Source organism: Pseudophryne corroboree, chromosome 2 (genome assembly GCF_028390025.1).
Source record: "Pseudophryne corroboree isolate aPseCor3 chromosome 2, aPseCor3.hap2, whole genome shotgun sequence".
Classification (NCBI taxonomy): Eukaryota; Metazoa; Chordata; class Amphibia; order Anura; family Myobatrachidae; genus Pseudophryne; species Pseudophryne corroboree.
The window spans coordinates 695411053-695436090 of NC_086445.1; the positions used below are offsets into that span (position 1 = coordinate 695411053).

At 46.4% G+C, this 25038-nt stretch overlaps 1 protein-coding gene across 2 annotated transcripts in view; it reads left to right on the plus strand.

Moving 5' to 3' along the window:
* The window catches only part of REN (renin), a 117107-nt gene that overhangs the window by 49148 nt on the left and 42921 nt on the right, over positions 1 to 25038 (plus strand). The window contains exons 1-3 of one of the 2 annotated variants that reach the window (XM_063957270.1): positions 13081 to 13168; positions 20643 to 20796; positions 22542 to 22665. In XM_063957270.1, the coding sequence (XP_063813340.1) occupies positions 20659 to 20796; positions 22542 to 22665 (262 nt within the window). In that variant the 5' untranslated portion in view covers positions 13081 to 13168; positions 20643 to 20658. Of the gene's footprint in view, positions 1 to 13080; positions 13169 to 20642; positions 20797 to 22541; positions 22666 to 25038 lie in introns of those variants that run through there. The other variant, XM_063957271.1, reaches the window with a different exon arrangement.

Consider the following 25038-nt stretch of genomic DNA (forward strand, 5'->3'; position numbering starts at 1 on the left):
AGTAAGGGGCTGTTATGACAGTAATATATAGGGCTACTGGGATGACGCTTTGACCTGTGGCTGTTTTGTGATGTCATCTCTCCTCCTGTTCTTTAAACTTTTTAGTTTTTTCCCATGGATGTGATCTTTTGACGTATGTTTTATTAAAGTAACTAAAAGGTTAAATCCATCACTGAAAGACCCCAGATTGTAGAGAAGACAGGAACATATTCCACCAATCCCAGACATTGCACTAAAGTCAGCCACTCATATTTAAGGGGGTAATGATAGAAAATGCAAACAGCAGGGGCTAGAGAGAAATGCATGTGTAGAAATAGGCAGCATCAAAGCCACGAAACAAGTGAAGCCGACCAAAGACAGTAGGATATATATATATAGTGAAAGACAGCAAAGCAGACAATTAAGAAAAAGGATAACTAAGATAAACAACATTGCATTATACAGACAAACATAAAAAAGTAGAGGTAGGGCGTAGAAAGAAACCCAAGGCAAAGAATAAGTTACATTAGTTATAACAGTGAGGTTTAGAAGTGACCCGGTAAGAAAGAGAGAGAAGAGTTTTTGCTCCAGCAAGATCGGATACACATGCCAGCTATCATCATGCGTGTACTGTTTCTTGCCTTCTTCATACTATCCTGTGATGGACTCAGAAGGTAAGACCCAAAAGCATACTTTGGACCTAGGTACTTCCGTATAGAACCTCGTCTGTTTATTTTTAAAAATACCATGCTAGCTGGGTGTTGGACTGATTATAGCTACTATACTATATAAGTTAAAAGAAAATGTAAATATGTATCAAGAAGGGATAATACTGTATAATGTGCTTTTTTTTGTAATATATACTGTAGTATTAAATTAAATTATTACATGCTTGCTAAATTAAAATTAGTTTCATGAAGACATTTCTTACTGCTGCTGGATATGTCATTTGCTATTAATTTTCAAATATTGAGGGACTCTATCAACAAAGGCAGACTAGAACATTCTATAAGCAACAATATGTTTCAGTACTCGCCATTTTTTCAGTTTATCACTCACATACTCAGTGCCTTGCCAATTACTCCTTTCTCTTTTGTCTTCGGATGTTACTAGCATGAGGCATTTTCTTACAGAATGATGTCTTCTCATTACCTGGGCAAATATCTAGTGATATGAGTGTGACAACATCTGCTTCTAAGGAACACTTCAGATGATTTGTTCTCTATAATCTGTACATAGCTAGAGGTACAGTATGTTTTAAAAGGATTGCAATAATAAAAATTTTCAGCAAAAAGAAACAGTTGAATTACTGGGCTACTTTTTAAAAGAGACTTAGCAAATTCTATAGGTGGGTACACACTAGGCGATGTGTTCGGTGTGTGACATCGCCTAGTGTTTCCCCTCCCGGGCCAGGCCGCCCAACGGCGGGCATACACATTATGCGATATTGCACAGTGACATCATACCGCGGCCGGCTGGAGCATGCAGCCCAAATTGAGCTGCATGCACAGCAGAGACCGAGGGTCATTAACGACCCATGAGGCCGTGTATCACTCGTAGTCAGCTGCATACACACTGGGTGATATAGTAAACTATATCGCTCAGGAGGGGAAAAATTAGCAATATCGTTTATTATATCGCTAAGTGTGTAGGCACCTTATGAGAACGGACACTTGGGTTGTATGTTTATTAAGTGATGATTTTGCTGGGGTTTTGGAACCAATGTACACAGCCAGCAGAGTAAACTAAACAACTGAATTTACTACTGACCTGTTTAGATTGGGTTTTTAAACTGTTAATGTGAATGTGTTTTATGGCGGTTATATAGTGTTTGTTTCCTGGGATTTGGAGCAAATCCTCCATAACACTGTGATAAAAACCACTGCAAAACTGCTGCATCCATCTGGACAGAAGGTGAGGAACCACAATACACATAAGGCCTGATTCACAGATTGATGCTGCTGCATCCGCTCTAGCACTCACTGACAGAGCTGTGGGTGAGCTACAAGGGTGGTAAAAATAAGTAAGGTAACAAGACCTCTTACGTGTGTAATGTTCTCTATTTTGATTATAATTTCCTGCAAGGCCAGAGCAAGTAGACCACTGCTTCCCCTCATGGCCATTAGTCTGCGCTTTGTATCAGTCATGCTGTCCCAACATCAGCTGTGAGATGGCAAGGCTGGTGTAGACATGCTCACACATTGAGGTGCATAGTGTGATCAGACCTCTGCATCTAAAGGGCACATCCTCAGATAAAATTCATTGGCAAGTTGTCGTAGTATACACTGATAATGCTATGTCACAGAAACAGGTTTGGTATTGGTGCACTGCATTTAATGGATGGTTTGGCCGGCCAGATCACAGCTCATCTTGAAAGTCTGCCTTGAAAGTCTGCCCTGCGTTTACCAAAGGCAGTAAACCTGTTTCTGTGACATGACATTGTTACTGTACACCTGGACAAGTTGGCCATGAATTCCAGCTGCTTATGTGCTCTTACTTATTGAACCATCCTCTTTATATAAAATGCTAGCTTCAGCCTTCTCCTCGTGTACTAGCGTGTGCTGGAATGTGCAAACCCTGAGATGCCTATTTTCTGCACCTCTGCATGCAGTCCACCACCAGTGCATCATCGCATTTAGCACCAACACTTGCACCTGCCTAAGGCAGCTGCTGTGTCTCCCTCTGAAGATGTGGAAGCAGCTAAGATTCTGAGAATGGAGTCTGCTTGCAGTGACATTTCCGCAAGACTCCCATTCCCTTCCTTCAGGCCACCTCCCAGGAAAGCCCATCGCTTTGCCTCTCGAGTTCTACTAGCAGCTCTACAGTATGCAGTAGCCCCTTTGTGCACACAGTCAGTGTAACACATGCATAAAGGGGATTTGGGGAGTTTTTTGTGCATGTGCACTGGCAAATAATTACTCAACTGTATGAACATCAGGCATTGCCTGCAGTTTGAGTGCACCTCTGGGTCAAGCCTATAATGAGGTCAAACTTATACATATATTGAATAAGAAGGCAGATAACACTGATAATTCTATTGTGTAGGAAATGCTGTTATTTAATATCTCAGTGCATAAATGATTGCTTCATTTTAAAAAGAGTTCTCAATTAAAATTAATGGTGCATTATTAATTGCTATTTTTGTTTAAGAATGTTTTTTATGATGGGGCAACATTTGGAAAAAAATGTGCTGTACATTTTATAAAGTATAAGAACAATTAGTTTCTGTTTAAGTTAACATATTTAGAAGTTATTATTATTATTATTATTATTATTACTACTATTATTATGCTTTACATCACATATGTGCTGATTTCATGTTTTGAAGATCCTATCATTATTTATTTATATGTGTGTTAGCACGGATGTTGCTTGCATCACAACACACGGGACACCAGTGGTCAGAATCTGACATGCAGGGTGGGGGGTTTGGCAGGGGTTATTGTTAGGATGCTGGGAAGGAGGGCTAGGCTTCAGGAGGGGAGGGTTTGGGTTAGACCGTGCAAAGGAATAGTTGGGGTTAGGCTGCGAGGAGGAGAGGGGGGGGGGTTAGGGTTAGTTTAGTTGAGTGCCCTTGTCAGGATTTTAGGCAGTCCGGATGTCGGTGTTAGTATTCTGACCTCTGGCATCCTGACTGCCAGTATTCCGTACACAACCAATAAGTGAATACATCATAAATTTCACACGCGAGTGACCTTACAGCAAACACCCCCTCCTCCGAATGCAAATAAGAAGAGTGCTGCTTGTTCACTGGATTCAAAGCCTTAATTTAATGACAGCAAGTACATATATTTGGTATATATATATTTGGTAATCATTAGCTCCATTTACACAATACCCATTAGCATTTGTACCTGTGAATGTCTCAATCACAATAGCAAGCACTTGTCACCAATGGAGGTCAAAAGTGCATGCGTTTTACATGCAGTTTTACAGGGGCGGTAACCAGCCTGGAGAAATTATGGAAGCAGCTCTAATGGGGGTGGGGTCTGTTGTGGGCGATAGATTCCACCTCGTAGGGTCTGATTCTGAGTTGGACATAATTGCGGCCTTCCTTGAATCTTTTGATACAGTTGCATCTTTTGATACAGATGAATCTAATGACACTACAATGCACTTCCCTACATATGGACTGGTGAAAGTGTAGGAGTTACATTTTACAGATTCTGCAGCCATCTGCATTACATACAATAAGGATATCTCAATTAAATGTCCTTCATTATTTTTTTACTATAGCCAAATTAATCTTTATTTTGAAAATATGTCTTTTAGATAAACCCTTCTTATATAATTCTTACCACAATGTATACCAAAAAAGGGGATCCACCACAAGCCTTTTCTAAATTAAGCTTGAGCTGTCTCTTGTGGTTGGTTGTCTATAGGTCTCAATAATGCTTATTGAAGCCTTTTATATAGCATCATTGTGGTTCTATGAATGCAATGAACTATATAGGAAATACTTTAGATGCTTACACAAATAAGAGCACTCCAATTGCTGGAATATTTTTTCATATTCCTTGGATTACTGGTTGCAGAAGCATTACCCATAGCCAAATCTGTTAAGTGGTTTGTTTGCACCCTGGACTCTGAGGAGCTGCAGAAGTGTAACTTTACTTGCCCCATTCTTGTTGAACAATGGCTGCAGAGGCACTTCCTGAATAACAAGTCGATGGCAGTGATGCAACTTCCTGCCCTCCACATTAAAGCAACACAGCATGCATATACATTTCAAACATAATGAAACAATAAACAGGTGCCTGGGTATAAGACAGTGTCACAAGTGTTGGATGCAGGGATAGTATGCAGCAAAGAACAAACATAAACTGAAAAAAGAAGAGGACAACAGTCTTCAGTGATGGAATGTTTAATTATGAGTGGCTTTGAGTCACAACGTGGAGTTCTGCGAACATCTTGCACATTGATCTCAAATGTGGTCTAAGTTTGAACTCGGTGATGGGAATGATGATGCAGGCTCATCTCATCTCTCTGAGTATTTTTTTTCAAATTGAAGAACACCACAAACATGAACCATCTCTATAGCATTTATCTAACAGGTGCTTCGTAGAACGTACAGCCCTTTCTGCTAGTCTGTTGGAATGGGGATAGAGAGGACTGCTAGTGACGTGATATGTCCCATTCAATGGTGAAATTCTGTAACTCATCTCATTTGAACTGTACGGCATTGTCAGTAAGTAGTTTGCATGGTATGCCGTGTGCACAAAAGTGTCTTTTCATTTTGTAAATGATTTTGTTGATGACTATGGCACTTTTCAGTTTGGGAAAGTAATCTATCTCAAGCCAACACAAGGTGCTCTTTCCCTCTCTATTCAAAGAGATCTGCAGAAATGGTGAATCAAGGGAGGTCTAGAATCTCATGGAGAGTGATCAGTTCCTTGGCAGGATGGGCCCATAAAGCACAGAAGTGGGCACAGGCATAGACAACCTGCTCAATTCTAGCAGCCGTAGAGGGCCAAAACAAGAGCTCTATAGCCTGCCATATGGTGGGCTTGCTGAGTATAGAAGCGTTGAAGGGAAGTTGCAGTTAAAATGCCAGTTGTCAGGAACAGCATTCAGGATACTGACACCGAAATCCTGACAGCCGACAATGCCGACAGACGGAATCCCGGCGCATCAGTGCTATTCCCACTTGTGGGTGTCCATGACACCCATAAAGTGGGAATAGATCATGTGGAGAGTGCAGCGTACCACCCTTCCCGCAAGGGGACTCTTAGCGCTCGCTCTGCTGCTAGCATTCTATCGGTAAAACGTACACAATCCCTTGAAGGGCATAAGGTATGACAAAACAAAGACCGCACAGGAGGATGCCATCTGAGAAGGTCAGTTTATCACAGAAGGTAAAGAAAGACTTGAGGTTACTAGACAGTTCCTTGGAGGAAGAAGGCCAGCCATGCAGGACAACATGAGACAACCATTGGCAGAGGTTATACCTGTGTGTGGCATCACAAAGCTCCTCCATGCTTGTGGGGGAGAGAACATCAAATTCCATTCTATCCAGGTCATCATCAGCATCATGGACACCTGAGTCCTGGAGGTGAGCCTGTGAAAAGGCATGTAGATCTGTTCCACAATTGTATACCACATCCAGATGATACTATACCTTTGGAGCTTGAGCATGAAATGTTGGAAGCAGTATGGAAGCAGTATGCAGTGGTTTGTGAAGAATGGTGATCAGGGGTTGATTGTCTGTCTTAACCAGGACTGGATGCCCATAGGCGATCTTTTGACAAGCAAAGACTAAAACCAACAGTTCCTCTTTAATTTCAGTGTAAGAGCCCTGGAAACAGAACTGTTGAGATTGTTTTGCTGCAGACAAAGAGCACCAAGACCAACACACACATCAATAATTTGAGCACCAGACTGTAAGTGAGCATAAGAATATACCACGATACCAAGAACTGCTAGTCATAATAACTACAGTAAACTCTGCAATCTAACATAGAGCAAATTCGATGTTCTTGGTATACTTTTTGGCCATAAAATGCTAGCCCACTAACCAGCGTCTGGGTGTTCTCATCTCTGGTGGGTCCCAAACACTAAGTTTGAATCTGGGATGCGGGCATAGCCTTGCAGCAGCATGGCCGCCCAACCAACACCATTCAACACTGTGGAGTGGAGCTGGTGGAGTGGAGCTGTGACCTCACTGTAGTGTGGCAGAAATTTAAAAAGCTAGTTGGTTATACCCAAAAAGCGACTCAACTTATCTGAGGGGTTGGTATGTAACGGATAGCCTGTTTTGGCAAGATCCAGGTTAACACCCTCTGAAGTTAAGAGGTGGTCAACATACATGAAATTAAACTTGTTGGGGTTTAACTGCATGTTGATTTTACAAATTCTTTGGAGGACCTTGAGAAGGCACAATATGTTCTTACATGGTGTGGCCTCAAACTAGAATGTCATCCACAATTATGTCACAATGGCGTCCCTCAAAGAAACGCTCCATGCAACTTTGGAATATGTCACTGCCACTGCATTTGCCAAAGGCAATTTGAGGGAGGCATACCTGCCCATTAATGTCATGAATGTGGTGAGCATGAATGATTCCTTTTCCAATGTGATCTGCCTACAATCCACATTTGGCATGCAGAGAGGTAAATGTCTTAGAATTTGGCATACTAGCTATTACTTTCTCCACAATTCCCAGGAGAGTGATGGTCAATGCAGATGCAAACTGAATCATCTGTTTTTTACTGCAGCAAATCATAGCTGACATCCACGTATTGGCTTCTACCACTGGAGCAATGATGCCCGATGCTGTGATGCAATTTGATACTGCTATCATTTCCTCTTTTATGGCAAGCGGCACATGTCTGGGAACACATAATGTGTCAGAGGGGTTCACTACGGCTGGCCGGCGGTCGGGCTCCCGGCGACCAGCATACCGGCGCCGGGAGCCCGACCGCCGGCTTACCGACAGCGTGGCAAGCGCAAATGAGCCCCTTGCGGGCTCGCTGCGCTCGCCACGCTACGGGCACGGTGGCGCGCTACGCGCGCCACACTATTTTATTCTCCCTCTATGGGGGTCGTGGACCCCCACGAGGGAAAATAAGTGTCGGTATGCCGGCTGTCGGGCTCCCGGCGCCGGTATACTGAGCGCCGGGAGCCCGACCGCCGGCATACAGAAGACCACCCGTGTCAGAGACAGCCTCGTTTAAATGCATGTCATATGTTGCTAGGAATTTCCCAATAGTATTACAATTGATTAGGTTAGCAAAGTCTAAAGTCGAAAACAAATACCTGTTCTACTCTTGCATATGAATAGGAGGGGAGGTAGATCAAGGGTCCCCTTATAAGATTTGATGAAAAAGCTGTAGTAGAAATTGTATCTACTCAAGTGTTGAGCAGGTTATCGATGACTGTGCACTTCAGAGAGGGAAGCAGGTTTTCTTCCCGGTTTGTCTGTCGGTGTCTGCTCACTGGTGGTGTGTAGTGGGCAGTGTATATTTCCAATGCATTTCACCCAATCTGAGGGCTTCCTCAGGGTTTCAGGGGCCGATCCTTCTTCCACTTTTAAATGGCTTGCTGTAACCATGAAAACCCACCAACAGGACTGTTTCTAGCCAATTTGGCTCACAGTACAAGATTTAAAAATGCGCCACCTCCCCCCCATTGACACAAAAAAAGTGCCCCGCCCCATAGATATATAAAAAAAATACAAGGGGATGTGGTCTCACTAAAATAGGCGTGGCCTTGATAAAATGGGCATAGACTACCTTATACCCCAGTTTTTGACCCTGCACCAACAGATCACGACCACCACAGGAAAAAAAAATCCACCATATTAAGACCCACACAATAATGCCCCCTGCACCATATTATTCCACACACTGCAATGCCTTTGATACATTATGCTCTACAGTAAAGCTTCTAATTGCTTTCAAATTACCTGCTCGTTGCCAAGGGTTTCATGTGCTGGGTGTCATGCTGGTTGCCAAGGGTTTCATGTTCTGGGATCCACACTGGTTGCCAGGGGTTTCATGTTCTGGGATCCATGCTGGTTGCCAGGGGTTTCATGTTCTGGGATCCATGCTGGTTGCCAGGGGTTTCATGTTCTGGGATCCATGCTGGTTGCCAGGGGTTTCATGCTCTGGGATCCATGCTGGTTGCCAGGGGTTTCATGTTCTGGGATCCATGCTGGTTGCCAGGGGTTTCATGCTCTGGGATCCATGCTGGTTGCCAGGGGTTTCATGCTCTGGAATAGGTGTCATGCTAGTTTACTTTACCCTTAACATTATACTAGGAAATTAAAAAGCAAACAGTACAAAAAGTTGCCTTATTGTAACCTTGAAACTCGCAGCGAGCTGACCTTCTTTTCAGATATGGTGGCAGCCAATAAAAAAACAAGGACTGCAGACCAGTGACGACAAGCAAGCATTTGTGGGAGAATTTTGGCTTGGTTTATTTTGTTCTTCTCATCACTGCCACTTATTTCAACGGAGATGATTTTTTCATGTTGGTTTACCCCCAAGAGTTCATTTCTGGGAATTTACAAAACTATGTGCTAGTAAATGCAGAGAGAATTACTTTGTGCCGTCCGCCCGTTTGTGCCCACCCGCCTATCCATTTGTGCCGCCCGCCCGTCTGTTTGTGAGTGTCCTGGCAGTGTCCTGGCTACCCCTCCTCCATGTCACTGCTACTCCTCTCCGGGGGCAGAGTTTTGCGTAATGATGCATTTGCGTCATGACTTCTCGATGCAAATGCATCATTACATGCAACTCCGCCCCCAGAGCGGAGTAGTAATGATGAGGAGGAGGGGGAGCACCAAGAGAACCACCAAGAGCCGTGGCTGGCGCCCCATGCGACGGCACGTCTCGCCCGCCACAAGAAACGTCTCTGTCCACCAATGTTGTGTCTTCTTGGATTTCTTTAGCAGCGTTAGGAGCCGCAAAGTGGCTCAGGGAGGACGCAGGTCCTGGCCAATGCGAGGCATCCGGGACGCTGCGCCTCTTCCGGCTGCCAGAGCTTCCGGGTTACGCAACGCTGCCGTGGGGATGCCTGGGAGTCACTGGGCACTTGGCAACGGGGACGCCGGGGGCTGCACGTCTACAACAAACAACTAATTATCTAGATCAAGGGGCGGATTGGCCCACCAGGATACCATGACAGATTTCGATGGGCTGGTCCGATATCCTCCTCAGCCAGGCCGATTCACACTCAGGTTGGGCTGGCTCACACTGCTTCCAGTACTTGCGGTTCATTGGAATGCAATCCAGAAGTTAGGCTAGCGGCCACTTCCAGGTGCCTCTAGCCGTGAAAAGTGGTGAAGCGGTTCTACCAATGGGGGACCTGGAGAAAGTTAACCAGCCTAGCAGCATCCTCTCTCTGGTCCTGGCCAAATGTCTCTTCAATGAGCCCAAGGAGCAGCAGCATAGCGATGGTCAGAGCCGGGTTCACTACACCCGCCGCCACCCTAGCTCCCGCACTCTCACTGAACTGGCCAGAGCGGCGACTGAGCTCTGAAGGGGAACCGGCAGGGAGGTTATTTTTAATTACATTATTTGCATTATCATGATGGTGTAAGGGTTAGGGCATCCCCGGTCACAGTGTATGGTTTGGGGACTGGACAGGAGCAGGATGTACCTTGTTCTCAGGATGCCAGCTGATCAGGCTGCACTCACAGCCAGCCCTGGGACAATCTCTAATGCAAAGTCCTTCAGCCCTATAGCTGCCCAATGTCTGTCCATGATGATGGGTCTATTTATGTAATGCGGTAGCTACATATGTAGGCCCTCATTCCGAGTCGTTCGCTCGGTAATTTTCTTCGCATCGCAGCGTTTTTCTGCTTAGTACGCATGCGCAATGTTCGCACTGCGACTGCGCCAAGTAATTTTGCTATGAAGATAGTTTTTTTACTCACGGCTTTTTCTTCGCTCCGGCGAACGTAATGTGATTGACAGGAAATGGGTGTTACTGGGCGGAAACACGGCGTTTTATGGGCGTGTGGATGAAAACGCTACCGTTTCCGTAAAAAACGCGGGAGTGGCTGGAGAAACGGGGGAGTGTCTGGGCGAACGCTGGGTGTGTTTGTGACGTCAAACCAGGAACGACAAGCACTGAACTGATCGCAGATGCCGAGTAAGTCTGAAGCTACTCTGAAACTGCTAAGTAGTTTGTAATCGCAATATTGCGAATACATCGTTCGCAATTTTAAGAAGCTAAGATTCACTCCCAGTAGGCGGCGGCTTAGCGTGTGTAACTCTGCTAAAATCGCCTTGCGAGCGAACAACTCGGAATGAGGGCCGTAATGTGGTGCTATATGTGTAATGAGGTGCTATTTGTGTAATGAGGTGCTATACGTGTAGTGCGGTGCTATACATGTAATGCGGTGCTATACGTGTAATGTGGTGCTGTTCATGTAAGAATGTGGTGGCTATGTATGTAATCAGGGGAGGAATGGCCACTGGGACAGATTCCGCTGCGCTGGTCCCCTGTGTCTGTGTTTCACTACTTGTGTGTGCTCCCTCACTGTACTGTGCTGTATGTAGTGTGTGCTCCCTCCCTGTACTGTGCTGTATGTAGTGTGTGCTCCCTCCATGTACTGTGCTGTATGTAGTGTGTGCTCCCTCCCTGTACTGTCCTGTATGTAGTGTGTGCTCCCTCCATGTACTGTGCTGTATGTAGTGTATGCTCCCTCCCTGTACTGTGCTGTATGCAGTGTGTGCTCCCTCCATGTACTGTGCTGTATGTAGTGTGTGCTCCGTCCCTGTACTGTCCTGTATGTAGTGTATGCTCCCTCCCTGTACTGTCCTGTATGTAGTGTGTGCTCCCTCCATGTACTGTGCTGTATGTAGTGTGTGCTCCCTCCATGTACTGTGCTGTATGTAGTGTGTGCTCCCTCCATGTACTGTGCTGTATGTAGTGTATGCTCCCTCCCTGTACTGTGCTGTATGCAGTGTGTGCTCCCTCCATGTACTGTGCTGTATGTAGTGTGTGCTCCCTCCATGTACTGTGCTGTATGTAGTGTGTGCTCCCTCCCTGTACTGTGCTGTATATAGTGTATGCTCCCTCCCTGTACTGTGCTGTATGCAGTGTATGATCCCTCCCTGTACTGTCCTGTATGTAGTGTATGCTCCCTCCCTGTACTGTGCTGTATGCAGTGTATGATCCCTCCCTGTACTGTCCTGTATGTAGTGTATGCTCCCTCCCTGTACTGTGCTGTATGTAGTGTGTGCTCCCTCCCTGTACTGTGCTGTATGTAGTGTGTGCTCCCTCCCTGTACTGTGCTGTATGTAGTGTGTGCTCCCTCCATGTACTGTGCTGTATGTAGTGTGTGCTCCCTCCATGTACTTTGAAACATATAAGGTTAAAAAAAAGGGTTTTGTAGAACGAAAAATCAATAAAATCAGAAGTAGATTAAAGGCATGACCAGTCCTTGTATATTCAGACGTATGGATGTACATCAGGGAAGGACAATGTAGCAGCATAAGCATAAAGTCGCAGGTAAACATTAGCATAACGTAAAGCGAAGGAGGCCCCAACTGTATCTATCTCAGAATCAGGACCTCTGAGTGGCCCCGTTCTCTTGACAGGCCCTTCCCCCTCAACAGACTCCGCCCCCATTAAGGCTGCTTCCATAAATTTCACGGGCTGGTGTTCGATCCCAATCCGCCCCTGTCTAGATCGTTGCTAGATAATTAGTTGTTTGTTGTGGACGTGCAGCAGGGCAGTTGCACAGGGTTTTCTCATTATGACCTCTTAGTTTTGATTGGTGCAGGCACCTGTTATATTTCTTTCCTGTGCACTCCTCATAAAACGCTGGTTATAGGGGGTAATTCAGAGTTGATCGCAGATGCAAATATGTTAGCAGTTGGGCAAAACCATGGCCTTCATTCCAAGTTGATTGCTCGCTAGCTAATTTTAGCAGCCATGCAAACGCATTGTCGCCACCCACGGAGGAGTGTATTTTCGCTTTGCAAGTGTGCGAATGCCTGTGCAGCCAAGTGGTACAAAAACATTTTGTGCAAAACAAGACTAGCCCTGCAGTTACTTATCCTGTGCGATTAATCCAGCGACGAAGGTCCCGGAATTGACGTCAGACACCCGCCCTGCAAACGCCTGGACACGCCTGCGGTTTCCCAAACACTCCCAGAAAACGGTCAGTTGACACCCATAAACGTCCTATTCCTGTCAATCTCCTTGCGATCGGCTGTGCGAATGGATTCTTCGCTAGAACAATTGCACAGCAACGATGCTCTTTGTACTTATACGATGCGCCTGCGCATTGCGGTGCCTACGCATGCGCAGTTTTCCATTTTTTTAAATGATCGCTGCACAGCGAACAAAGGCAGCTTGCGATCAACTCAGAATGAGGACCATGTTCACTGCAGGGGGGGGGGGGGGCAGATCTAACATTTGCAGAGAGAATTAGATTTGGGTGTGTTATTTTGTTTCTGTGCAGGGTAAATACTGGCTGCTTTATTTTTACACTGCAATTCAGATTTCAGTTTGAACACACCCCACCCAAATCTAACTCTCTGCACATGTTATATCTGCCTCCCCTGCAGTGCACATGGTTTTGCCCAACTGCCAATAAATTTGCTGCTGTGATCAACTCTGAATTACCCCCATAGTGCCTGCTTCTTGTGAGAAACTGCCAGTCCTGTGAGCTCTTGTGCTAAAGAATCTCTGCAAGACCTAGTCCTGTCTAGGATCCTGTCTGCCATAGCATCAGGTGCAGTGTGGATTCCTCCACACAATATTTGTTTTTTTGGGGGCTAATTCAGACCTGATCGCTGCTGTGTGTTTTCGCACAGCGGGCAATCAGGTCTGAACTGCGCATGCGCAGTGTGATTGGCATCTCAGCCCAGCGATCGCCTCTGCCTGATTGACAGGCAGAGGTGTTCGCTGGGCGGGAGGAGGCGGGCCGGCTTCGTTGGGCCACCGGTTTGGGGGCGCGATCCAGGCAACGCAGGCATGCCCGGACCATGCGGGGGGGTGGGCCGCGGTGGCTGCGTGACGTCACATGCAGCCGCTGTGACCTGGAGAGCGACGGGTAGCTCCCTGCCAGCGCGCAGGAGCTGCACTGGTAGGGAGCTACTCTTCAAGTACAAAAGCATTGCTGCCGTGCAATGCTTTTGTACCTGTGCGGGGGATGACAGAGCCAGATCTGTGGGGCGGACTAGCCCTGTGCTGGGCGTCCCCCCGCATTTCTGTGAAAGGGATCGTAGATGTGCTAGATTTAGCACATCTATTCTACGATCAAATCTGAATTACCCCCTTTGTCTTGTCTTATCTTTGGTCTTTCCACTTGCTATCCATTTTCATTCTAATTTCCATATAGCTGCTTCACACATAACCACCACATTTGCCTCTATCGCCACAGTCCCATTCCACTACAGTCTCTCTTCCTTGCCTCTTTTAACCATTTAAATTGTCACAGCCCTATTAGTCAGTCCTCATACTAATCCTGGTCTCAGTCTTTCTCTTTCTGTCCTTGGCTTTTCTACCAACAGATAACTCTGGTCATCTCGGGGGTAAGCTTGTACTGTCGCCAGTGGCGTAAGTCCAGGTGGGCATCCCAGTACCGGTCGGTGCATCTAGCCTTATGGGAAAAGCAGCTCTTATAAGCGAGAAGACCTGCTGGTGCACTCTACGATTTTTTACTGTCAGGTGTCCGGAGGTTATTGTCCAGAAGATCAACATCGTCCCAAGTTCATCCAACTCATCATCTTCTGGCACTCAGGTCTCCACACCAGTCTTCCCAGTTACTTCTCTCAGACCATAACAACCTGGCAGAGAAACTGCAGCAAGAAGTTTGTGGATTGCAGCATGGCCACACCCATGGTCTTGATTACCTAGCTACCGTAATGGATTTGTGGTATCAATTGGTGTTTTGGGGTTTCTGCACTGGAAGAGTTCATATGATATAATGCTACGCTTTGTGCCAGTGTCAGTTTATATTTTGATGGCATTATTTGTCTCCTTATCTATTATGGTGGTAAATATTTTATCCATTTTGACCCTGAGGTCAATACTCTTGCAATGGAGACTAGTGTCTGGAGTGCTTATTGGCAGAGTGTCCACAGTGCGAACTGTTGGAATGTGCAGTGTAAGGTTGTCTGTCATCAGCTTTACTCTTGGACTTGCACAAGCAAGCAAAATCTTTTGTTTGCCACAATCATTGCAGTGTTTATTGAAAGCAATAAAACCACTGCAATTCAGCGTGTATGTTGCTAGACGTGACTTACATCAGACTCTTTTTTTAACTCCATTGCACTTTTAGCGGACTGCTCAGGCTGCATGCATATGTGTATAGCAGTGTCCAGTGTTAATTCATAAAAGTGCACAAGTTACATCATTATGGGTCCCACACACAATTCTGTCCCTGATGAGTTTACTTACTAATGCATCATAATCACAATACTTTGCTAGGCATTTCAATCTGGCAGCATATGACTGGAGGCTCTCAGAGGGGCTGTGCACAGCAGTGTTGAAAGGATGTCTGTTCATTATAACATTTTTCACTGATAAGCACATCTCATCAAACTTTATTATTAGTGTATTTGAATCCTCTGAATCCTAATGATCCTCCCCTCCAAATAGATTATACCCCTTTTCCACCTACGAGCACGGGTCGCAGCCGGGAGCCTGACACGGGTGCTGCCCAGCTGCGACCCGTGCTCCAGTGGCGTGCGATGAGGTAAGTGGCTGGTGAGGCAGTACAGCCATAAAGTCCACCGAATCCTGCCGATGGCCCCTACCGCCGCCGAGCCAATGCCCGCTACTACCCTTGAGCCACTGCCTGCTGCCACCACCAATGGCTTACAAACTCACCCACCATCAACTGACCCAGCCCTCCGCCACTAATTTGCATCTCAGTCCGATGCCGCCAATGCCCGCTGCCTGCCTGCTCATCATACTTGTAATATATTGTGCATTTGTATAGAAAAAAATAAATAAATAAAAAGTGTTTGGGACTGGAAAGGGAGTGGGAGGAGGACATGCAATTTTGTTGTCCAGGGCTTCCATTAACGTAACTGAAAAGGGTCTAAATTGGTAAAAAAATGTAAAAAAAAAATGCGTGAGGTCCCCCTCCAAAGTATAACCAGCCTCGGGCTCTTTGATCCGGACCTGGTTGTTTAAATACTGGGGAAAAATTGGACAGTGGTTCCCCATATTTAGACAACCAGCACCGGGCTCTTAGTCCGGTCCTGGTTCCAAAAATATGGGGGACAAAAGATGTAGGGGTCCCCCGTATTTTTAAAACCAGCACCGGGCTCCACTAGCCAGGGACATAATGCCACAGCCGGGGGACACATTTATGTAGGTCCCTGCGGCTGTGGCATTACCCCCCCAACTAGTCAATCCCAGCTGGGGTTCCCTGGAGGAGTGGGGACCCCTTAAATCAAGGGGTCCCCCCCTCCAGGCACCCAAGGGCCAGGGGTGAAGCCCGAGGCTGTCTCCAGCACCCCTGGGCGGTGGGTTCCGGGCTGATAGCCATGTGTGTAAAAAAAAGAATATTGTTTTTTGTTGTGGAACTACAAGGCCTAGTAAGCCTCCCCGCTTGCTAGTACTTTGAGAACCTCAAGTACCAGCATGCGGGGAAATAACGGGCCCGCTGGTACCTGTAGTTTTACAACAAAGAAAATACCCAAATAAAAACACAACACACACACCGTGAAAGTAAAATTTTATTTAAAACACACTTACACACTCACACATACCTACATTCCCACGCCGGTCACGTCCACTTGTCCAGTAGAATCCATTAGGGGTACCTGTAAAAATGAAAATTATACTTACATACTTCAACCCACAGGAGGGGGGAAAGGCGAGTGAGAGAGAGAGAGAGAGAGAGAGAGCTGTACTCACCACAGGCGCCTCAAGCTGTCCCTGCACTTGGCAGAGGCCTCCGGACGCGGCTCCGCTGCAGACAGACACCCGATGCTGAGGCTGAAGTTAGCTTGGAGGAGGAGAACGCCGGCCGCCGCCGCTGCACGTTCAGCACTTGCCTTCCTGACACCGGCTCCAGGCCCGCTGCCGCTGCTGCACTTGTCTCGTACAGGGTCCCAGGGTCCCTGAATAACAAGTGGATGGCAGTGATGAAACTTCCTGCCCTCCACATAAAAGCAGCTTGGCACCTTCAGACTCAACTTAAAACATATTAAAAAATGGACCTGTTTTAGGGCTGATTCAGAGGTGGATGCAAATGTCACTGCCACTGAGTCTTTGGATGCAGTATAAACAAGAGATGCTGAAACTAGCGCTGAAAAATATCCACTGGTGGTGTGGAGATGGAATAAACAGTGTAAAAAGATGTAAGTCCTCGTTTCCAACACCGATATAGCTGAACTCTCTCTCTAGCGGAAGCTTACTTACATTATATTTCTTTCACGTGTGCCCATAAAGGTATCTTTCAAATTACAGCAAATGTTCACTTGGCCAAACAAAGATAATTCAAAAGACCAACACTTACATAATGGATCAGTCTCGCCACAGCGTGTCAATAGGGGAATGGGCTAACAGATATTGGGGGAATCCTAGGTAAGGAAAATGTCAGTGATACTCAGTTCTTTATTCAAAGAGGTTGTAACTAGCATAGGAATGGTAGGGTCCTCTGACAATGGCAACTCACTCACAATGAGGGGCTTTTGGATAGAACAAACTCGGGGGGATTCAGACCTGATTGTAGATGTGCTAAATTTATCACATCTACGATCAGTTTCTCTGACATGTGGGGGGACGCCCAGCACCGTTGAAAGGGCACAGTCCGCTCCGCATGTCAGGCCCTGCGCCCGTGCGCTGGCAGACTGCTACCCACCACATTCCGGGTCAGCGGCTGCGTGTGACGTCACGCAGCCACCGCAGCTCACCCCTGCAATGGTCTGGACATGCCTGCGTTGTCCGGACCGCGTCCCACCAACAGCGCTCTAATGTCGTTGGCATGCCCCCTCCCGCCCCGCGACCGCCTCTGCCTGTCAATCAGGCAGAGGCGATAGCAGCCCTGAGATGCTTTCGCATCTCACCGGGCCTCACGCGGGCATACTATATACTATAAAAGTATACAGAGCAGCTGATTGGTTGCCAAGGGCAACTTCTCCACTGGAATAAATGATATAAAGTATCACCAGGGAGCGCTTATTTGTAGATAACTTTGTTTACAAACAATTTATTGTCTAAAAGAGGATTTCAAATGTAAAATACAGTACAATAAGCATAAAAACAATATAAAACGCTGCCACACTATGACACGTGTTTACCAGCTACAGCACGATGTTGCAGTCCATAGTGGATGAACAAAACATATAATGCTCCACTTGATTTGTTTGCAAACAATGCTTGGGATCCCAATATTACTTCAAAGGAGCGTTTGAGCATGTATTTAGAAGCTGTTTTGCTCGACAGTACCCGTAGAGCATGCAATATGCTACCACCTCCCCGAACCGCCAAGATAAGTTTTAGCTCACCACTGGGTCCATTCAGGTCTTCAGCAAGACTGGCAAACAGCGTGCTGGGTCCGTGGCTAGTGTGGGAGCGGTGGTATTTTGTCCGTTTGCGGGGAGGGAGGGCGCAGCTCTCAGCTGGAATGCTGTAGCGGGTGATGCTGCTGGAAAGCTCCAGCCGTGGAGACTTGTTGGTATACGTGCCAGTGGAGATGCAGGCAGCGTGGCGGGTCCTTTACACGTTTCTCCGTTACCCAGTATCAACGGTTTCATCAGAAGGTAGTGCAGTGTGCTTAGGAGCTGTATTTAAATGCATGAGTGACCAATTGGTATAAAGATCTAAATCACTGATTTCAGGTGAATCAGCCCGACGGTAATCAGGTGTCCATTGGAGTTTATAGACACAATTCACTTCTCCACTGGCTCACTTCTCCACTTTTATCACTGCTTAGTACATGTCCCCCTTAGTCTTTTAGCACCCTTGTGTGGGTTTTAACTTGCAAACTATGGCGCTGCTGGCTGCGCCCTTTTAAACACTGCTCAGTCTGTGACAAGGGTGACGGAGGCTGAAGAGCACACTTGCCTATGCTGGGTTGTCACTTTCCTACAGTACTCACTCAGACCCAAGGAATGGAGGTATATGCTGGCTGCACCTGCTGCACATGGCTCCTCGCTGTCCCAAGATGAGCGCGGCATCCACACCTCTCACCAGTGTCCGGCTGCAGCATCTCAACGCCCGCTTTCCAGCACTTGGCTCCTCGGCAGCACCCCGCTGCTCTCCTTCATCAACACTACTTCCACTGCCCGGCGTCCTGCAGGTGTCTTCTGAATTCAGCTACCGCTCTGCGTTCCCCTGCCTCCCAGCACCTCCTCGCTCCACCTTCTTCTTCCCAACAGGCCATGCTTCTCCCAGCTGCCCATGTCCAATCAGCTCTCCTCCACGAGACTATACGACTGTATCAGGGCTACACTTAACTCCTTCTGTGCCAGCGCCTCTCCTGCTGCTGTAGAGCTGCAAGCCAGACTCTCTAACAGGGGAACACACGCCATTTTTCAGGCGTGCCACACATGTACTAGCAATATAAAATATATATATTTTTAAAGGGGCCCAGATTATGCACTCTAATACTGTAGTTAGCCAAGCCCCGCTGCTTTGGAGGCTGGCAGCACCACTATACATGAGCTCCTACTTTTACATTCACCCGGTGGGCCCTTCATGCCCCAGTCTGACATTGGACAAACTTCATGACAATTGGATCCTTGAGTAAACCTCAGGTTACTCAGGATGTCCAGCGAAACTGTGGCCAGTGAACCTGCATCCAAGGACACAGCCATGTGGCTAATTGAATAGTGTGGCAAGCTGAGCAAATATATTTATACTGTATACAGATATTTACTGACAATTTAAAATGTTTACATATTAATAAAAAAAATAAATCAAACACAATGTGACGATACTGTAGTACCCATCTGAAACGGAATTTTTACTACGGAATCAGTCCTGTAAAAAACGCATCTTGACAAATGGGAGAGCTAGGCTTTATATTCCCCCTCTGTGGAAAATAAAAAAAATTCTGTACTGTTTTAGTCTAGTGCGCATGTGCAAGTCACTGGGAAAATGGGGCAGTTGCAAAACACCAGGAAAATGGCTGCTGCATCACTTTCCCAGAGGGTTCTGCAGCACTGCTGCAGCGGATGTGGAATTCCGGAGGTATGTATTGAAAATATAGGTGCAGGGTGTGCAGTGTGGGCCCCCTGGACCCCTGAGGCCTGTGTGCACCACACACACTGTACCCATTATATATACGCTAGTGTATAAATGGTAAATGGCAATAGTGGTACGGTCCCCATTGCAGGCATTAGTATCACTGTGATACTAAACCAAACTTTTGAGTTCCACTGGATCAAGGAGTGTTATGACTATTGAAACATTCTCTGTAAAGTTCTGTATAATATGTGAAGGGGATGTGGTCAGAAAGCCGGCTGTTGGGATTCCGTCAGTCGAAATACCGACACCGGAATCCTGACACCCTTTAGAATCCTGACACCGGAACTCCGAAAGGAACAGGAGACGAGACCGACGCCAGAATCCCGACAGCTGGCATCTGAGCATAAGTATAGCCGGTTGGTTACGTTCAGGGCTGGCGCGGGGGGAAAGGGGGGGTAGGTTTAGGCGCCACACTCACCCCTGTCGGACTTTCCGTCGTCGGGTTTATGATCCTGTGCACTGGTAATTCATACTAAACCCATGTGAAGTGATATATAGATAGCACATAATAATATATCACAGTCACACACAGCTGTATAACTGAGTACTGATCAAATGTCTGGCTGCAAAATTGTATTTAAAAAATGGTTAGTTGTGCAGCATGCTATTTGTTCACTACTCCCGACTGAAGGGGACATGTACTAAGCAGTGATAAAAGTGGAGAAGTGAGCCAGTGGAGAAGTTGCCCATGGCAACCAATCACCATTGATGTAACATTTAGAATTTACATACTATACAAGTATACAGAGCAGCTGATTGGTTGCCATGGGCAACTTCTCCACTGGCTCACTTCTCCACTTTTATCACTGCTTCGTACATGTCCCTCTTAATGCACACAGACAGCTTGTGATAAACCACATCCTTTGAAAATGTTGTTTTTTTTATGGTGGGAGCTTGGCACTCTTTCATGTACAACTGTGGCTCCATAATTCTGACATAACTATAAGTGTACATGCTATATAATTATGAATGAAAAATAAAATGTTGTGTTACAGGGTCCCACTCCGGAAAATGCCTTCAATCCGTGAAACCCTTCAAGCAATGAAGGTGAAAGTGGGCGATGTTTTCCCAGAATTAAAGCTGAAAGGATTGTGGGAACAGAATCCTAATAATGGAACAGCCCCTACAGTTCTCACCAACTATCTGGATGTGAGCAATAACATAGTACAGCATTATGTTATTTAAAAACATCTACAATATGAGTGTGTGCATCTTTTATATATAGATGTTATTAAAAAGTGTAATGTATAAATAAATACCCCCATCAAAACACACTGTAGTGCCCCCAATTCCCCTTTACGCCATACAGAGAGTCCAGTTCACAAATGCCCCATCATGTGTGGGGCTCCCAGTAGACCGCCCATTCTACCTTGTTGTTAGTACTACACTTTAAGGTGCTGAATGGTTGCTGCCTTCTTGTGACATCAAAACCTTGAAATACTGAGGAAAAACACATGAGCATGGCAGAAAATAGGTTACAGCATTTATTGAGGATCCAAATTATGGGAAAATGAACGCAAAGGAGGGGCAGCTACAGTTGGCGCTGTGGACACCAGCTCAAACTGCATGCTGACAGTGCCTGCAAGACCTCAATGACAGCATTCTTGGCTGTATCACAGACACCCTATTTTCCTACTTGAGTGTCCTTGACAACACTGCGTGGGATTGTCCATGTGCGTTACCATAGAGACAGCTGTAGACAAATCTCTTACCTACTGTAGGGCCATACAAGGCAGCTTGTCACAGCACTACTGCTTACTGTTCCGGGATGATAAAGGGAAACCAGCTATTTGGGGACAGGAGGGAAAGATAAGCTCAACCAATAGCTTCAGATAAAAAGGCATGACTTTAAAAGTTGCCTTTGGCAAAATAACCTCCCTGATTGGAGGGAGGACATTCTTACTCCCCAGCACATCCCTTCCAAGTAACCCTATGAGAAGATGTGGCCTGTAATGAAAGAGGGCTGATTGTACAGCAAACAGGGGCGAGGGGTTATGAATTGACAGCAGGCGGGATCCCGGCTGTCATGATCCCGACAACGAGATCCCATCCACCATAATGCAGACAGCGGGGCGAGCGCTAGAAAACTCCTTGCGGGCTCACTGCGCTCACCACAGGCTCTGCTCTCCCTCTATGGGTGTCGTGGACACCCACAGAGGGAGAACACCTGTGTCACCGGTATTCCAGCAGCAGCATTCCATAGCTAGTCGAGATTCCGGCGTCAGCATTGTGACAGTCGGGATCCCGACTAGCGGTATTTTGACCACTTCCCGTTAGAACATCTGCATGCTGCAGCCCCCATCCTTGTGGAGTTCCAGCTAGCATACCTTATATTCTTTCATGCCTGGACACCTTTAGCTGACTAGTGCATGTTAGACAAAGAAAACATCAAATGGTTGCTAACTTGCTATGGTTTAATGCAGTGGTTCCCAAATTCGGTCCTGAAGGAGCAGTAACAGTTCATGTTTTCCAGGTCACCTGTTGAATTTTAAAAGGTTTCAGTTGGTGATACACAGTGCCCGTGCAAGGTGACCTGGAAAACGTGAACTGTCAGTGCCCTTTGTGGACCGAGTTTGGTGTAAATCGTGCACCTAAATGCAATGTTAGTGAATGAACCCAAGTCAGGAAACCACTGGCTGATGAGTTTAACTCCATGGAGTAGAGATGTTTCTGCACATGTATGAAAGCTGCAGGATAAAGGAGCATATTGTCGAATCTGTCGATACATACAAATGACTGGGTCTGAGAAATCAATTATAAATAACACAGATAAAACCAACAATAAATATCTACTTATATGCAATGCAACACTAAATACATTTTAAGCAGCAAACTTGAAATAACATGATCCTAACCAAATCTTTAACAAGTACTGTGGTGTTTTGTCTTTGCAGACTCAGTATTTTGGTGAGATCAGTATTGGGTCTCCACCGCAGACATTCATGGTTGTATTCGATACAGGATCTGCCAACCTGTGGGTGCCATCCCGTCACTGCTCCCCGCTTTACAGTGCATGTGGTATGTAATTACGCATAGCTTTGATTTAGGCTTGGACTGGCTTACAGGGGTACAGGGGAAACCACCAGTGGGCCCTACTGCCTGGGGGCCCACCTCCTGTTTTAAGGCTCAGGTTCCAGACTGTGCACTTGAATTATACATCATACATATGTTACCTTATACTGGACTATGGTGTATTTTCTACAGTGCATTACTGTTATTAATCTGGTACATTATCATGCATGCAGCAGCTGAATTTACTGTATATATTTATGAAGGGGCCCAGACGTTGTACTCTCTAATGGTTAGTCAAACCAATGAGGTGACAGGCCACACCCCCTCTGCAGACTGGCCTCACCCCTAAACATAGGCCCCTACCACTGCATTCCACCGGTGGGCCCTACAAACGGCACAATGACAATTTAATATGGGAATACACTAGAGATGAGCGCCTGAAATTTTTCGGGTTTTGTGTTTTGGTTTTGGGTTCGGTTCCGCGGCCGTGTTTTGGGTTCGAACGCGTTTTGGCAAAACCTCACCGAATTTTTTTTGTCGGATTCGGGTGTGTTTTGGATTCGGGTGTTTTTTTTCAAAAAACACTAAAAAACAGCTTAAATCATAGAATTTGGGGGTCATTTTGATCCCAAAGTATTATTAACCTCAAAAACCATAATTTACACTCATTTTCAGTCTATTCTGAATACCTCACACCTCACAATATTATTTTTAGTCCTAAAATTTGCACCGAGGTCGCTGTGTGAGTAAGATAAGCGACCCTAGTGGCCGACACAAACACCGGGCCCATCTAGGAGTGGCACTGCAGTGTCACGCAGGATGTCCCTTTCAAAAAACCCTCCCCAAACAGCACATGACGCAAAGAAAAAAAGAGGCGCAATGAGGTAGCTGTGTGAGTAAGATTAGCGACCCTAGTGGCCGACACAAACACCGGGCCCATCTAGGAGTGGCACTGCAGTGTCACGCAGGATGGCCCTTCCAAAAAACCCTCCCCAAACAGCACATGACGCAAAGAAAAAAAGAGGCGCAATGAGGTAGCTGTGTGAGTAAGATTAGCGACCCTAGTGGCCGACACAAACACCGGGCCCATCTAGGAGTGGCACTGCAGTGTCACGCAGGATGTCCCTTCCAAAAAACCCTCCCCAAACAGCACATGACGCAAAGAAAAAAAGAGGCGCAATGAGGTAGCTGACTGTGTGAGTAAGATTAGCGACCCTAGTGGCCGACACAAACACCGGGCCCATTTAGGAGTGGCACTGCAGTGTCACGCAGGATGTCCCTTCCAAAAAACCCTCCCCAATCAGCACATGATGCAAAGAAAAAGAAAAGAAAAAAGAGGTGCAAGATGGAATTGTCCTTGGGCCCTCCCACCCACCCTTATGTTGTATAAACAAAACAGGACATGCACACTTTAACCAACCCATCATTTCAGTGACAGGGTCTGCCACACGACTGTGACTGATATGACGGGTTGGTTTGGACCCCCCCAAAAAAGAAGCAATTAATCTCTCCTTGCACAAACTGGCTCTACAGAGGCAAGATGTCCACCTCATCATCACCCTCCGATATATCACCGTGTACATCCCCCTCCTCACAGATTATCAATTCGTCCCCACTGGAATCCACCATCTCAGCTCCCTGTGTACTTTGTGGAGGCAATTGCTGCTGGTCAATGTCTCCGCGGAGGAATTGATTATAATTCATTTTAATGAACATCATCTTCTCCACATTTTCTGGATGTAACCTCGTACGCCGATTGCTGACAAGGTGAGCGGCGGCACTAAACACTCTTTCGGAGTACACACTTGTGGGAGGGCAACTTAGGTAGAATAAAGCCAGTTTGTGCAAGGGCCTCCAAATTGCCTCTTTTTCCTGCCAGTATAAGTACGGACTGTGTGACGTGCCTACTTGGATGCGGTCACTCATATAATCCTCCACCATTCTATCAAGGTTGAGAGAATCATATGCAGTGACAGTAGACGACATGTCCGTAATCGTTGTCAGGTCCTTCAGTCCGGACCAGATGTCAGCATCAGCAGTCGCTCCAGACTGCCCTGCATCACCGCCAGCGGGTGGGCTCGGAATTCTGAGCCTTTTCCTCGCACCCCCAGTTGCGGGAGAATGTGAAGGAGGAGATGTTGACAGGTCGCGTTCCGCTTGACTTGACAATTTTGTCACCAGCAGGTCTTTCAACCCCAGCAGACTTGTGTCTGCCGGAAAGAGAGATCCAAGGTAGGCTTTAAATCTAGGATCGAGCACGGTGGCCAAAATGTAGTGCTCTGATTTCAACAGATTGACCACCCGTGAATCCTTGTTAAGCGAATTAAGGGCTCCATCCACAAGTCCCACATGCCTAGCGGAATCGCTCCGTGTTAGCTC